Source organism: Ahaetulla prasina, chromosome 5 (genome assembly GCF_028640845.1).
Source record: "Ahaetulla prasina isolate Xishuangbanna chromosome 5, ASM2864084v1, whole genome shotgun sequence".
In the NCBI taxonomy this organism is placed as follows: Eukaryota; Metazoa; Chordata; class Lepidosauria; order Squamata; family Colubridae; genus Ahaetulla; species Ahaetulla prasina.
Genome location: NC_080543.1, coordinates 38877801 through 38893147, shown reverse-complemented (window position 1 = coordinate 38893147; position 15347 = coordinate 38877801). Strand labels below are relative to the sequence as shown.

The following is a 15347-nucleotide window of genomic DNA, read 5'->3' as shown; positions in this document are numbered from 1 at the left end:
ACTTTGCCTACAGAATCAGAGCACTGGTGGGTAAAGATGCATCTATACATACTTTGGGTAGCATTAACCTGTTACAGCAGCTGACAGTCAGGTAACCAAGATTCAAGCAGATTCAAAGTAGCATATTTATTGCAATGAGCAAAGGGTTAGGTTACAGAATCCTGAAAATGAGATATGTATATTTTGATCCTCATCTATCAAGGATCACGGTTAAGATGGAACCTCAAAGTTATTGGGGGAAAAACAGTAATTGCCAACTTCTACAAAAATGTCCTATCTTCCTATTCTGGAAAGTTTTGAAACATTCATTTTCATTATTCTTAGGCTCAGGGAATCCATCACAAGCAACCACCATCCTTTGGATCATGTTGGGTTGGAGCAGGGGTCCCCAAACTTTTGGACCTCAGGGACCATTAAATTCATAATTTTAAATCCTGCAGATTTAATACGATCTGCCTAATGACTGCTTGGGTGGACGTAGCTAGGTGGTCATGTGACTGGGTGGGTGTGGCCAACTTGATGTCACTTATGTCAAGGGGTGCCTTGCCGGTCTCTACTTGCCCCTCCCCTCCGAGCCACTCCTCACCTGCCCACCCAGGCTCCTTACGGCCCCAGTAGGAAGCAGTTGTTGGAGCTAAGCAGCCACAACGAAAAACAGTTGGCAAAATAGCTGACTTGGTTCAAGCTGGATCTGACTGAGAAGGAGGCTCAGAAGAAGCACCTCACTGAGGACTAGGAGCATAGGCTTTCCAAGCAGAGGGAAGACCTGCGGGAGTGCAAGGCCAGGTACCAGCGCCTGGAAGCTCAGCGGACTGAGATGGACAGCCAGTTCCAGGCCATGATACAGTCTCCACTGGAACAAGATTAATCTTTGCCACCAGCAGCACTTTCCTCCAGCCTTTGCCAAAAATATTTTTTCTGTGAACCACCAAAACTTTCTTGTGGACCACCAGTGGTCCACGGAGCACCAGTTGGTGACCACTGGGTTGGAGGACTGTCTATTGAAGCAGGATAACTTCTCTTACTTTAGCAGGGAGCCGCTGCCACCTCACAGATGAATAGTAACACACACACACACACTTGTTTTTCTGAGTAGGGAAGGTTTGGCCAATAAAATTGGCCAGCATTTGGAAGTACTTTTCAGGTTCTTAATTAGGATTGTTGCATATAATAGGTGTGCCCTTGAATTGAAAATGCAGCTTTTAAAAATGCAGATTGCTTCATCCAAGGGGGTTCCTAAGCTTACAGGACGTGGGGAAGGGAGGAATTAGCATTTGTTTCACCTGCTGCAATAGAAGAAAAGCCCCCATTCTGAAGAATTTGCACTGAAAGAAAATTGAAAGGAATTTCAATTGAAACTGAACTGAAAGGAAAGCAAAACTGGCATTTTTTTCAATTCTAACAGAAGGCTTTATTTGCTTCAGACTTTAAATACTTGTACATACTGCATACAATCATATTTATATTGCTGAATTAGGGAATTTTCACTTTTAAAAAATTGCAAACCAAGCTCTTCATCGTTAACATTAATACGGAAGAAGATAAAAAAGGCATTTCCAAAGACGAAATGACTTGTTCCTAATAATCCATCTGGTACAAATGATTGAGTTATATAGCTTAAAGGTAGTGATAGCTATATTTGCTAGAGAATTACCATTTTCTTCATTCAAAAAAAATTAGAATTACTGTAAAATGTATACAAATGAAAGTAAAACTGACAGATTTGTCCAGCCATACTGTATTTTCCTCATCAGAATTAGTGTGATTATGAATTATTAAAGTCAACACTCTCAAAGTGATACATTGTAACAAAAATAATAAGCAATAATAAAAGCAACATTTCTATAAAATTGTGGGTGTTTTTTTTAAAATACCCTTTTTTGTAGACCTGAGTTGATTTCAGAAAAATGAAGAAAAGGTCCTTATTATTTCACCAAAAAGAAGTCTTTGTACTGAATAAGATTTTACTTATCTGAGATCTGGAACACTTGTCCTCTTATCAAAATTGTTGCTTCAGTTTCTTGTACTATATTATGCTCTGATTGCTTTTCAAGGGGTTTATACTGTTGTTCTAAATTTGAATTTGTAAATGTGAAATTGTTGGATACAGCCATGTTTTTCTGCTGTTGCCAAATAAAAAATTCATAAGAAGATCAGAGAAGTCCTTCAAGCCACTCTTGAAATCTGCATTCAGTTCTTCCTCCCATATTGATAGTTTATATTACTTTAAAGAAAAGATAAGCATTTCAAAAGTATGAAAAAGAAAACACTTCTAAAATTACTCATTATTAATATTTTTATATCATGTAAATTACATCTACACCAGGTATATTTATATATGTATACCAATTGCTATATAAATGTTAGGTATAGATCCTTAACACTAACATAAAAACTATCTCAGGTTTATAAAATACTATTTAGTAATTTAAATAAGCAATTATAGCCATCAAAGAAAACAAATTAGGATATTGTTTTATATATTGGGAATTCATTTAGAAGTATTTCTCAGCAAGCAGGTAAGATAAATCAAACCAATAACAATAGTATAAGTGACAAGTAAAGGAGGCAAAGTTTCATTGCTTTTAATGATGCCTTTCTTTCTTTCTTCTATTATTAAATCAAGCATCAAGACTAGATTAAATTTCCCTTGCAACAGAGGTATGAACAGGTCTAGCTAGACTTAAGACTTTCCATACTACAGGTCATTTTGGCACTTAGAGTTCAAAACTCCAACTCCCTTACCTACCTTTTTTTTTAAGGGTCTCAAATATCAGCATTTGAAAACTTAGTCATAAATATGAATGCCAGGATGGGAAGTGATTGTCTCATTGTTTAGAACCTGTTACCAAACTAGGAGAAACAAATTTATAGTTCCTAGGATGTTGGACCAAAGGTCCCAAATTAGCAGAATAAATGTCCTTTAATTTTCTCTCCAAAAAGAACATGAAATTATTCCCTTTCTTAAGCACTTACATTTTATTGTAACAGAAGATGGGTCAAGTATTACATCTGTACATTCAGGTATATCCAAGTCAGAGATATTTTGCTTGTCATATATATTTTGTCTTAAAATATTCATTACAAACCCTTCACTCATTCTATACTTCATGAAGTCAGCACTTTCAGTTGGCACCAAGAATTGCAAGTAGTATGATGCTGTACTGTTTTCTCCACTGAAGGAATAATAGGAAGTAAGAATGAAATGCCAAATGGTTAGAAAACAATGGAAGAGAATATTTGTAGCTCAGGCTTGAAGTATGGGATTCTTGGTACCCTCTGTGCTTGGTTGTTTTCTTGCAAATGTTTCATTACCAAGCTAGGTAATTCAGCATAATGATGTTACCTCATTTGGTAATGAAACATCTGCAAGAAAAAACAACCAAGCTCAGGCATCACCAAGGATACCATAGTTATAAAACAATTCCACCATATTGTTTCTAAGGTTTTCACTTAGCATGTTTTAAGTATTTTTCAAAAATATGTTGCTATATGTCCCACTAGGTAGCATAAACTAAGAATCAACGTCACAGGGACGCTAAAGCTATTTTAATTGACAGTGGCTATAATAATAGAATATCACAAGTCTGATTGTGTCATGCTCCCTCCCCTTCTTTACATGTGTAAATTAGGGAGATATCTAAGCCACTTACTTTTGCTTACTGCTTGGTTTTGACTTAAAATATTTCTTCTTCTCATCAATTAACTAATGGATTTGGTTTATGTCTGTCAGAGTCATTTTCCTTACTCTCCACAGCTGGTGCTACAGTTACCAATGTACAGTATGTCTCTGGAAAATGGATGCAGTTCATATATACAAGATATGCAATTTGATTTCAGAAACGTCAAACAACTGGTTCTTATGGTAGCTTCCAATATCAATTACTTTTAACATCAAAACTCAATATTTTTGTTCACTGCAGCATGGTCAAAAGGAGGTCTAGTAAGGTAGGCCTGCTATCCAGACCCTCTGACATTTTATTTCAGAATCAAAGGGCCTATAGCTCTGCATGAACCAAAAGCATTTTCTCACAGTATGGCTTCAAATAATATCTAATACCGTATTTCCCCGAAAATAAGACAGGATCTTATTTTCTTTTGAACCCCGAAATAAGGGCTTGGCCTTATTATGGAGGGGGGAGGGTGTCTATTATTTTGAGAGTGCAGGAAGCCCCGGGCGGCCTGCGCACCCACAGCTGGGAGTCTGGCAGAGAGAGGCTCCCTTCGTGCACCATCAAGCCCCTCCCCTCCCTGCGGGGTGTCTGTGTAGAATGTGAGTGGCCCGAAGGCACCAAGCCGCACGAGTGCCTGTCCCCAACCCCCCACACTCACGCACCTCCCAGGCCTCACATGTCGATGTGGGAGAAGCCTGTGAGCACCAGATCCTTGAGCTCGTAGCCAGTACCACCAGTGCCCACCACCAGCACCTGTGCGGAAGCCACGGCCTGAGCCAGCTCCCCCTGCAGGCTCCCGCTCCATCCGTCACCATAGAGTGGGAAGCACACTCCCAGAGCGGCTGCTGCCCTTGCTGGGGTTTGGAAGCCGCAGAGGCAGAGTTTGGGGGAGAGAAAGAAAGACTTCTGCTGCTTTCCTTGCATGCAGCCAAAAGCAGAAGCAGCAGAAGTCTTTCTTTCTCTCCCCCAAACTCTGCCTCTGCGGCTTCCAAACCCCAGCCAGGGCAGCAGCCGTTCTGGGAGTGTGCTTCCCACTCTATGGTGACGATGGCTGGAGGCCTCCCCTTCCCCCCTGCTCGTCTCTGCTCCGATCGCAGGTCCAGTTTACTCTTTTCAGGTGCCTGGCAGCGAGACGCCGGGCAGCCGCGCCAAGGGCAGCCTGACAGACACAGCTCAGCTGGCCCAGCCATGGCCAACGCTCCTCGTCTGTGGCTGAGCTTGGCCGCCAGGCCTCTGCAGGTGGTGGCGGCAGCAGCAGCAACACCTGCAGCTCCTCAGCCATCCCCGCACCCAGCTGCAGGATGCGACAGGCCTCCACAACTGCCCGCCACACATGGAAGCCTCTCTGTTGCAGTGGCCACCCTGCCAAGGAAGCCCTGGGGCAACGATGCTTGCGCTGTGGCTGCTGTAGCAGGCACTTGGTAGCGTGAGCTATGCGGACATGGCACCTGGGCGATAGCGGGCAGGCTGCGACCATGGCACAAGAGCAGGCACTCGAGGTCTACAGGCAGTACCACGGGTGGTGAAAGGGGCAGGGGGGCGCAGGAGTTCACAGGGATGTGGCTGCCTTGGGAGGGGGGGTGAGGGACTTGTGTGTGTGTGTGTGTGTGTGTGTAAGAGAGAGAAGGGGGGCTTATTTTCAGGGGACGGCGTATATTTAGGGCCACCCCAAAAATCAGGCTTGGCCTTATTTTGGGGACATGGTCCTATTTTTGTGGAAACACGGTAGGTGCCATATGTGAAACAAATATATATTTTATTCCTTCTCACTATACAAGTAGGATGGAAAAGCTTTAAAAAAACAATACTTTTAAAAATGCCTAATTTATTTCTTGAAGGAGCAACTTAGCAGGACATTGGATTCTTTAAATCTTTCATATTGGAGAAACTTCTGACTTGTTCATATTGTTCAGTTAAAAGGTAAAAAAGTCTGAACAAGTTCAATAACCACTAAACACTGCTGGAGTTCTTTACAATTTACAGACTCATGTAGAATACTATGATTGATTTTAATCATGAACAGGATAGAAGTGGGGATAGACTGCATCATTTTAATATACTCTGTTTTCTGAAATTATGGTATGGCTGAAATAAAATGCTTATCAGCATAAATAATAATTTCATTTCAACATACCACAAGCTGCACAGAAAGTCCTCTTTCTTTCATTCCATATTTTCTTTACTTTTCTTTTCTTTTCTTTACCAGCAAACACATGACTAACAAGAGGAAATTCTTTTCCCTAAAATTGCATAATTAAACATATGGGGTTTTGTCACCCTTCGTACCTGAAGGAAATAACTTCAGATGAAATAAAATATCTCCCCAATGCAGGTGAGTAACTGTATACATCCTTAAGCTTGAGAAGAGAAAAAACATTAACCATCATCAGTTAGACAATATGGAAAGAATCCTCTCATTTGGTCTGCAATTAACTTCTAGCTATGTACATTTTTAATTAATTTGAAAATCTAGTTTTCACTTTTTTACTTACTAGACTAAAATCTGATTTTCTTTTCCCAAGGCAAAAATTCACTTGGCTATTGAATGTGATTCTCTAGCAGAATGCTACAAAAGGATGCTAAGTATTCTTATTAAGAGGTTCAGCTTCTTAATAAGTAAAATGCTATTTCCCCTTATATACCATAAGTGTCTTATACTCAAAGGGCAAACATTTCTAACCCAAATATATTACATTTCCAGCCTACAGATAAGTCTTAGCTGTCTAACAATAGAAGAAAAGAATAGCTCTCTGTTTTAATAGTGAAAGAAAATACCCAAGGAAAAAAGAACTACTTTGTATACAGTATCTCTGATGATAAGTCTAGGGAGAGTCCATTCCATTTATGTTTTTACTTCACAATCGTCCTAAGGCAGTTCTACATAGCTAAAATGAACTTACCCTCTTATTAAGATTTTTAGAAAACACATCATATGCAGATTCTGAGAGAAGCACATTAGGGTTTGGACATTTAATATTTACTATTCCAGAGAAATTACGTGGTTCACCACTTGCAATTAATTCAGGATACCAATATTCATCTTCATCTATGTGAACCACTAAAAAACAAAAGAGAATAAAATTAGTTATTATTCAGGCACATAGCCTAAATATGACTATAGAAACTCAGTCTTATTTCATCCAGACCAGAAGTCAACATTTGGAGAACAAGTAAAATTGCCATGTGGAGAAGACCTTGCCCGTTGTCTAAATAATTAATAACTGGATGAGAAGCTACTATAGATAATAACTACCTATTATCTCTTTTCATAGGACCAGGGCTTCTAAAGCTCTTCCCAGTACATCATCTATCTGTATTCTGTCTATAAAAAGAACACTGTCCATGATAGTGGGTTTGGTATTAAAGAGGTTAAAACCAAAGTTGGATTGGACTTTTTAAAAGTCTTAAAGGTAACTTAATTTATCTGACTTCATAATGAATTGGAGGGTGTGTTTTTCCTGCTTAGCTGTTTCCCATTACCTTTCCCACTTCCTGTCTTGGAATGGTCCTATTTATATACAAAGGCTTCTTTCTAATCCCTTTTTCCTTGATACCCCTTCTCATTTACATATATTTCATAATCTGGGTTCTTTAGAAGCCCTGGTCCTATGAAAAGAGATAATAGGTAGTTATTATCTATAATTTCATAATCTTGGTTTGAATTGGGTTTCCCCCCTCACTTAAGATTCCACACATTCTTGGATCTAGTTGAGGATTTGAAAACATTACTCTTATTCTGTAAAGATGACTAGTGGAAGTGGTTATGAGCAGATACCGATGATGATTGTAGAACTTCTATATTGCAAATATAATCTGTAAAGTTAGTTGATACATTAGAGTAGAGTAGAGTAGGAATAGAGTAGAGTAGAACAGGGATCTCTAACCTTGGAAACTTTCAGACTTGTGGACTTCAACTCCTAGAATTCAACTCTGGGAGTTGAAGTCCACAAGTCTGAAAGTTGCCAAGGTTGGAGACCCCTGGAATAGAATAACAGAATTGGAAGGGACCTTGGAAGTCTTCTAGTCAAACCCCCTGCTTAGGCAGGAGACCCTACACCACTTCAGACAAATGGTTATCCAACAACTTCTTAAAAACATCCAGTGTTGGAGGATTCACAACTTCTGGAGGCAAATTGTTCCACTGATTAATTATTCTAACTGTCAGGAAATTTCTCCTTCGTTCTAAGTTGCTTCTCTCCTTGATTAGTTTCCACCCATTGCTTCTTGTCCAACACTCAGGTGCTTTGGAGCCCTGCTTCTTGACTCCCGCTTCTTTGTGGCAACCCCTGAGATATTGGAACACTGCTAACATGTCTCCCCTAGTTCTTCTTTTCATTAAACTAGAAATATCCAGTTCCTGCAACCATTCTACATGTTTTAGCCACCAGTCCCCTAATCATCTTTGTTGCTCTTCTCTGCACTCTTTCTAGAATCTCCACATATTTTTTACATTGTGGCGACCAAAACTGAATGCAATATTCCAAGTGTGGCCTTACCAAGGCATTATAAAGTGGTATTAACACTTCACGTGATCTTGATTCTATCCCTCTCTTTATGCAGCCTAGAAGTAGGTTTACGCTTTTATAACTGGACAGTATTATTTTATTATGATTTAAAATATATATATTTTTATTTTATTTTGTCACACAGTATATATAAGCATAAGCATGAAATAACTATACAATATATAAGCATATATATATATAAATATAAGTATGTAATAACTATATTAATTGGATATAACAAAAGGAAACAATAGGACAGGAACAGAAGGCACACTTGTGCTCTTATGCACGCCCCTTACAGATCTCTTTTTGTTTGTTTTTTGTTTGTTTGTTTTGTTTGTTTGTTTTTGTTTACATTTATATCCCGCCCTTCTCCGAAGACTCAGGGTGGCTTACAATGTATAGGGCAATAGTCTCATTCTATTTGTATATTTTTTACAAAGTCAACTTATTGCCCCCCCAACAATCTGGGTCCTCATTTTACCTACCTTATAAAGGGTGGAAGGCTGAGTCAACCTTGGGCCGGGCTCGAACCTGCAGTAATTGCAGGCTTTGTGTTCTAATAACAGGCTTCTCTGTAGCCTGAGCTATCCCGGCCCTCTTAGAAATATTTATTTATTTATTTATTTATTTATTTATTTATTTATTTATTTATTTATTTATTTATTTATTTATTTATTTATTTATTTATTTTTGTCACATAGTATATATAAGCATCAGCATGAAATAATTATACAATATATAAACATATATATGAGTATGAGTTGTAATAACTATATTAATTGGATATAACGAAGGAAAACAATAGGACAGGAACGGTAGGCACATTTGTGCTCTTATGCACGCCCCTTACAGACCTCTTAGGAATGGGGTGAGGTCAATGGTAGATAGTTTTTGGTTGAAGCTTTTGAGATTTTGGGAAGAGACCACAGAGTCAGGTAGTGTATTCCAAGCATTAACAACTATGTTACTGAAGTCATATTTTCTGCAATCAAGATTGGAGCGGTTAACGTTAAGCTTAAATCTATTGTGTGTTCGTGTATTGTTGCGATTGAAGCTGAAGTAGTCTTTGACAGGAAGGACATTGTAATAGATGATTCTATGAGTTAAACTCAGGTCATGTCGAAGGCGGCATAGTTCTAAATTTTCTAAACCCAGGATTTAATATTTAATTTTACTTAATTTTAATTTTAATTTTAAATATTATTTATATTTAATATTCAATAATTCAATTAATGATTAATTAATATTGATAATAATTAATTATTAATAACAATTAATTAATAATTATTTAATTAATATTTAATTATTTAATTAAATATTTAATATTTAATATTATTTAATATTATTGTATTATAGCTGGGGGGAGACAGCATGGTGGCTCAGTGGTTAAGACATTGGGCTTGTCGGCTGGAAAGCTGGAAACCCAGGTTCAAGACCTGAGTGCCACGTAACAGAGTGATTCCTGTTCCAGTTCCTGCCCACCTAGCAGTTCAAAAGCATGCAAATGCGAGTAGATAAATAAGTACCACTTCAGTGGGAACGTAACAGTACTCAATAACATCATGCTGGCCACATGACTATGGAAATGTCTCAAAAAGCACTGGCTCAATGGCCTTGAAACAGAGATGAGACTGCCTTCTATAGTTGGCAATGATTAGCGGAGTAAAATCTGGAGGGATTCCTTTACTTTTACTTTATTATGGCTGGACTGTGTTCTGTTGAGATGTGGGTTCTAAATAAAAATATATTTTTAATGGGTAAGAAACTTTTTTTTTCTGGTTTTATTAATAATGATTTCATGTTCTGGGATATATTACAAAATGATAGGAGAGCTGAGAATAGAACTTGATCTCCCAGCAAATAATGAGTAACTTAATAAATAATTAAAGTAATTGGCACCATTGGATCAGCTTAATGCTTTTTCATATATACACATACACATGAACACACATGCAATTCTCTCGCCCCTCTTGTTCAACATCTATATGAAGCCGCTGGGAGAGATCATCCGTGGTTTCGGGGTGAGCTGTCAGCTGTATGCTGACGACACTCAATTGTACATCTCCACCCCGAACCACCCCAACGAAGCCATCGATGTGATGACTCAGTGTCTTGAGGCCGTTCGGGTCTGGATGGGGACGAACAGGCTCCGACTCAACCCATCCAGGACGGAGTGGCTGTGGATGCCGGCGTCCCGGCACAGTCAGCTTACTCCATCGCCGACTGTGGGGGGCGAATCGTTAGCCCCCAGGGAATCGGTGCACAATTTAGGCGTTCTCCTGGATGCACGGCTGTCTTTAGAAGACAATTTGACAGCCGTCGCCAGGGGAGCTTTTCATCAGCCGTCACCAGGGGAGCTGATTCGCCAATTGCGCCCTTTCCTGGACCGGGACGCGTTATGCACGGTCACTCATGCCCTCGTCACTTCCCGTCTGGATTACTGCAATGCTCTCTACATGGGGCTCCCCTTGAGGAGCACCCGGAGGCTCCAACTGGTGTAAAATGCGGCCGCGCGGGGGATTGAGGGAGCTCCTCGTAGCTCCCATGTAACACCTCTCCTGCGCAGGCTGCATTGGTTGCCGGTGGTCTTCCGGGTGCGCTTCAAGGTGTTGGTTATCACCTTTAAAGCGCTCCATGGCATTGGACTGGGATATTTACGGGACCGCCTGCTGCCGACAGTTACCTCCCATTGTCCGATACGTCCAGTGCGCGCCCACAGGGAGGGTCTTCTTAGGGTGCTGTCGGCTAGTCAATGTCGGCTGGTGGCCCCCAGGGGAAGGGCGTTCTCTGTGGGGGGCCCGGCTTTATGGAATGAGCTGCCGGTGGGACTCCGTCTCCTCCCTGATCTCCGGACCTTTGAGCGCGAGCTCAAGACTTTCTTTTTTCACCAAGCGGGGCTGGCCTGATTGATTTTAGTATGGGGATTTTAGTGGGTTTTTATAGGGTTTTTACCTAGGTTTTAGTTTTGATAAATTTTAGCTAATATTTTAATGTTACAGCGATTGAATCAGTTTTTTAAATTTGATAGTGTATTTTAAATTTTTGGGGAATCTTGTCGTTTTATTGGCTGAACACTGCCCTGAGTCTTCGGAGAAGGGCGGTATAAAAATATGAATGAATGAATGAATGAATGAATGAATGAATGAATGAATGAATGAATGAATGAATAAATAAATAAATAAATAAATAAATAAATAAATAAATAAATATATTTGCTTTAAAATTTGATTTGCCTTTTAAATTTCTTTAGAAATAACCATATTTTCACTTCAATCTATGTGCTAGGGTTATTTTATGTATGGGCATTTGTTCTTTTCTATTTGTTTTTGCTTCTATTGTTGTTTCACTTAATTAAGGAAAGTTTGTGTTTTATGGTTGGATAATATGTGTCAGTCTTAGAAAAAGAAAATACCTTACAAAGTGTATTCCTTTTTTAATTCCAATGTCCTATGAACATCAGTAAGATTCAATATTTTGCCAGAGCAGGGCACCACAACAAATTAGTAAAATCATCCCCAAACTTAATGATAGGTTATGAGCATGCATTCAGATTATTTAAATGATATATCAAAGAGCCTAGAAGGACCTATAGGACCAGTCTGTTCTACCTAAGTTTTTCTCAGCAGACAAGCCCCTTTATATAAACAGCAAGACAGTTACACCACATAACTGTTTCCAAATTCCACGAACCATTAATTTTAGGATGCTTCAATGTTCTCCACACAGCAATTTTGGACATTCAATACAAAAATGTTCCCTATGAGTTGAGACTATGCATCTGCAGAAAAGGGGCTGATGAAATTACAGTATAGCTCATCTCCTGCTATACTGTACCTTCTAGAAGGACTTACAATATAAATACTTCTATGGTCAAATACCTAGGAAATTCTGATCTTTTCTATGTAGATCTGTTGTTACCATATCACTATGATTCAATCTTTTTAAAGGTAGATAATTTTCTTATATTGCCTGTAAAATTAGGCAAATATTTATTATCCACCGACAAATCCACCACCAATTATATTTTTTTTGTTTTTAGTTTATTATTAAAGTGTTTCTTTATAATTCTGTCAGTAACTGTAATAAAAATATTCATTCATTCATTCATTCATCCCTGTCCCCCAATCTTTTGACCAAATTATACACCTAAAAAAATCACATCCATAAAGAGTACAAACCTGAATACAAAATTAAACTTAAAGCAATCACAAGGATCAACACTAGAAAAACAGATGTTATAACCATCCAGAGTTTGCATTTCCAAAAAATAATTGAAGAACGTGATTTTAAGCGGCTTGTCTCCTAAAGACACAAGGAATTAGAAAACGAAAAGCATGTTTATATTCTTAAGTATAAAATATTCAAACAGACATACTCAATAATGTTGATGGAACAAAGGAAGGTGCTTTTCACTGCACCATTGTTCCACATGTCTGAACACGTCTTTGCTGACTGATGTGACCTCCAATGTTTTAACCCAAGGTTTTAGCCAGCACTTCCTAGTTCCTTAATAAAGGAACCTGGGATATTTTGATATGCAAAGTAAGCACAGTACTACTCAGGTACATTTCCCCCCAATAAGGAACATTATGATTTAGGTACTAAGAAAATATATCATCCTAAATCAGATAATTACTCCACTCAGCCCAGTATGATCAAGGATGATTAGAAACAGTTTTTCAAAGTTTCAACGAACAGAAATGATAACATGCATCAAACAGGATTTGGAAAAAAGTAAAAACAAGACAAAAAGTTTTATGGAAAACCAGAAAAGGGAAAAGAGAGAAAATATAATTAAAAATAAAAAAGAGGCATCCCAACTTCAGCTGTAATAAGCAATAGGAATCAAACTAGACTACTAACTCTCTGAGCAGCCCTAGCATTGGCTTAATCTAATCCAACATTTTAATACTAATCCTACTCTAGGCAATTTTCTTTTTACTCCTTGGAAATAAGTAAAAATCAACTGCAGTCAGTTTGGGCAATAAGAGGTGTAATACAAATCAAAAAGTCTTGCAACTTTTGGAAAAAAGTGTCTGAGGGACTTATACAATTTCATCTTTTTCAGTGAGATAACTATAAAGGCCAAGAATGAGATATATTTTATTTCATTAATTGATTTGATTTCCCCCCACCTTTATTACTTTATATGGGGATGCAGTGGCTCAGTGGCTAAGACGTTGAGCTTGTCGTTCGAAAAGTCGGCAGTTCAGCGGTTCGACTCCCTAGTGCCGTGTAACAGGGTGAGCTCCCGTTACTTGTCCCAGCTTCTGCCAACCTAGCAGTTCGAAAGCACGTAAAAATGCAAGTAGAAAAATAGGGACCAACTTTGGTGGGAAGCTAACAGCATTCTGTGCGCCTTGGGCGTTGAGTCACGCCAGCCACATGATCACTGAGACATCTTCAGAGAGAGCTGGCTCTTTGGCTTTGAAACAGAGATGAGCACCGCCCCCTAGTCGGGAATGACTAGCACGTATGTGCAAGAGGAACCTTTACCTTTACCTTATTACTTTATGAGGACAGTAACTGAAGGGATGTACATAACTAACAGTCTTTCCGCCTCCTATTTTCCCCACATCAACTCTGTGAGGCGGGTTGGGCTGAGAGAGTGACTGGCCCATAGTCACCCAGCTGGCTTTCAAGCCTAAGGCAGGACTAGAACTCACATCCTCCTGCTTTGTAGGCTGGCACCTGCTTTAGAACCAGGATCACATATTCCTTAAACTTGTGGCTTGAAGCATCTAAGAGCCTGAAGTAGAAGTCCTAACTCTTGTCTTGCAGTTTTCCGGTAACTGCATCTTATCTTTCTAAGCCTATAAGTTAAATAATTACTATTATGACAGATGTGGGTAAGAACTAGGATACTTGCTTGTCTACTACTGGGAAATGAGGGAATCGCTCTGACAGGACCACGCAGCCCACACAGTTAAAATGCCCGAGCTCAGAAAAAGTGTCTCGTTAACAAAGATGTGCTACTATTTCTACTAGCGAAATAAATGCACGTTCATCCTCTGATTACAAATGAAGGAGACGCCTAACATAAGCAGCCACGGGTGAGAGCGTAAATAGCTGCATCGATACTGCACATAGATACAGAGCTGACTCATTCACGCCCTGTTTTTCCCCCCGGTAGATTTCCTAACTCCCCCCCCCCCACAATTGGATCAGAATTACTGTAAAATTCCCAGGTTTAATAACTCCGAGTAAATTCCTTCTTTCTCTAAACGGGACGCTGATCGAGCAATTTCTGTTTTCATAACGCTGGGAACAAAACAACACTTTTCCCAAAATAGAAAGAAGTGAAGCACCCAGTGGCTTACCGCGGCGGCGGCGCAAAGGGCTTCTTCTTGCAGAAGCTCGTTTTCTTCTCCTCTTTCTTCGTCTTTTCGGCTTAATTCAATGCCCGGCTGATTTTGCGCGGGAACAAGACCGTTCACTGCGTCCATGGCCGACTTAGTTTTTCTAGATCAGAGGCAATGGGAAACGGGGAAATAACTTGAGTTCCTTTAGGCGTCCAGGCTCGATTGCGCTGATAGAGAAAGTGGAAGAAGAAAACAAAAGCAAAAAAGAGTTTTGGGCTCCAGTATTGCCATGAATAAGGATGATTGTTATAATAAAACGAATAAAACGTCTGATAAACGTTTTCTAAGGTGCCGGTAAAAAGAAAAACACAATAAGGGAAGAAGGGAGCTCTCGCTGTTTCTATCGAGTCCAAAAAGCAACCTTTCGTTCCAAAGTTGCACAAGACTGAATTTTCCGGTTCGACCGCCTTCTTTACAGCAGGTACTTACCTTAATCCAAACAACTCAGTCTTTTTTAGTGGAATGGCAAACGAAAAGGTTATGCCTTTGCTAGGCTAAAACAAAAGCACTGAAAAGGAATAATTCTAGTACTAGAAATAAAAACTTAGAAGCAAATATCAATGGACTGCAGCTTAAAACGAGACAAATTCAGGCCCAAAGGTCTTTTTTTCCCAAAAGTCAACTGGACTTTCCTAATTTTTTCCTTGAAAACGTTTGGCTTCTCATCAAAAAAAGTTTCCTCAGTCCTGACTGAATGGTAGGGAATGGAAGAATTTATATTCTTTGCAGTCATTTGGTCATTAGCACTCTGAGGGTCCGCAGTTGGCCCTCTATAAATCCTTCTATTCTTCACCATTCAGCAA

At 39.3% G+C, this 15347-nt stretch overlaps 1 protein-coding gene across 2 annotated transcripts; it reads right to left on the bottom strand.

The window, feature by feature from the left end:
- Window positions 1–1386: 1386 nt before the first annotated feature.
- C5H3orf52 (chromosome 5 C3orf52 homolog) lies at window positions 1387–14933 on the bottom strand. Of its 2 annotated transcripts, none has more exons than XM_058184674.1 (6): window positions 14503–14933; window positions 12361–12484; window positions 6575–6732; window positions 5961–6031; window positions 2977–3176; window positions 1387–2123 (listed from the first exon to the last, which is right to left on the bottom strand). In XM_058184674.1, exons 1-6 carry the CDS (start codon window positions 14626–14628, stop codon window positions 2059–2061), a joined length of 744 nt encoding a protein of 247 aa, XP_058040657.1. In that variant the 5' UTR covers window positions 14629–14933; the 3' UTR covers window positions 1387–2058. The 2 variants fall into 2 exon arrangements, with proteins under 2 accessions (XP_058040657.1, XP_058040658.1); XM_058184675.1 differs by having other exon boundaries at window positions 1387–2224; window positions 14503–14932.
- Window positions 14934–15347: the final 414 nt, after the last annotated feature.

Coding starts and splice junctions, on each gene's coding strand:
- C5H3orf52 (XM_058184674.1), bottom strand. CDS start 14,628: ATGGACGCAGTGAACGGTCTTGTTCCCGCGCAAAATCAGCCGGGCATT. Junction 12,485..14,502: donor CCCTTTGCGCCGCCGCCGCG/GTAAGCCACTGG, acceptor TTGTGTCTTTAG/GAGACAAGCCGCTTAAAATC. Junction 6,032..6,574: donor CTAAAAATCTTAATAAGAGG/GTAAGTTCATTT, acceptor TCTCTTCTCAAG/CTTAAGGATGTATACAGTTA.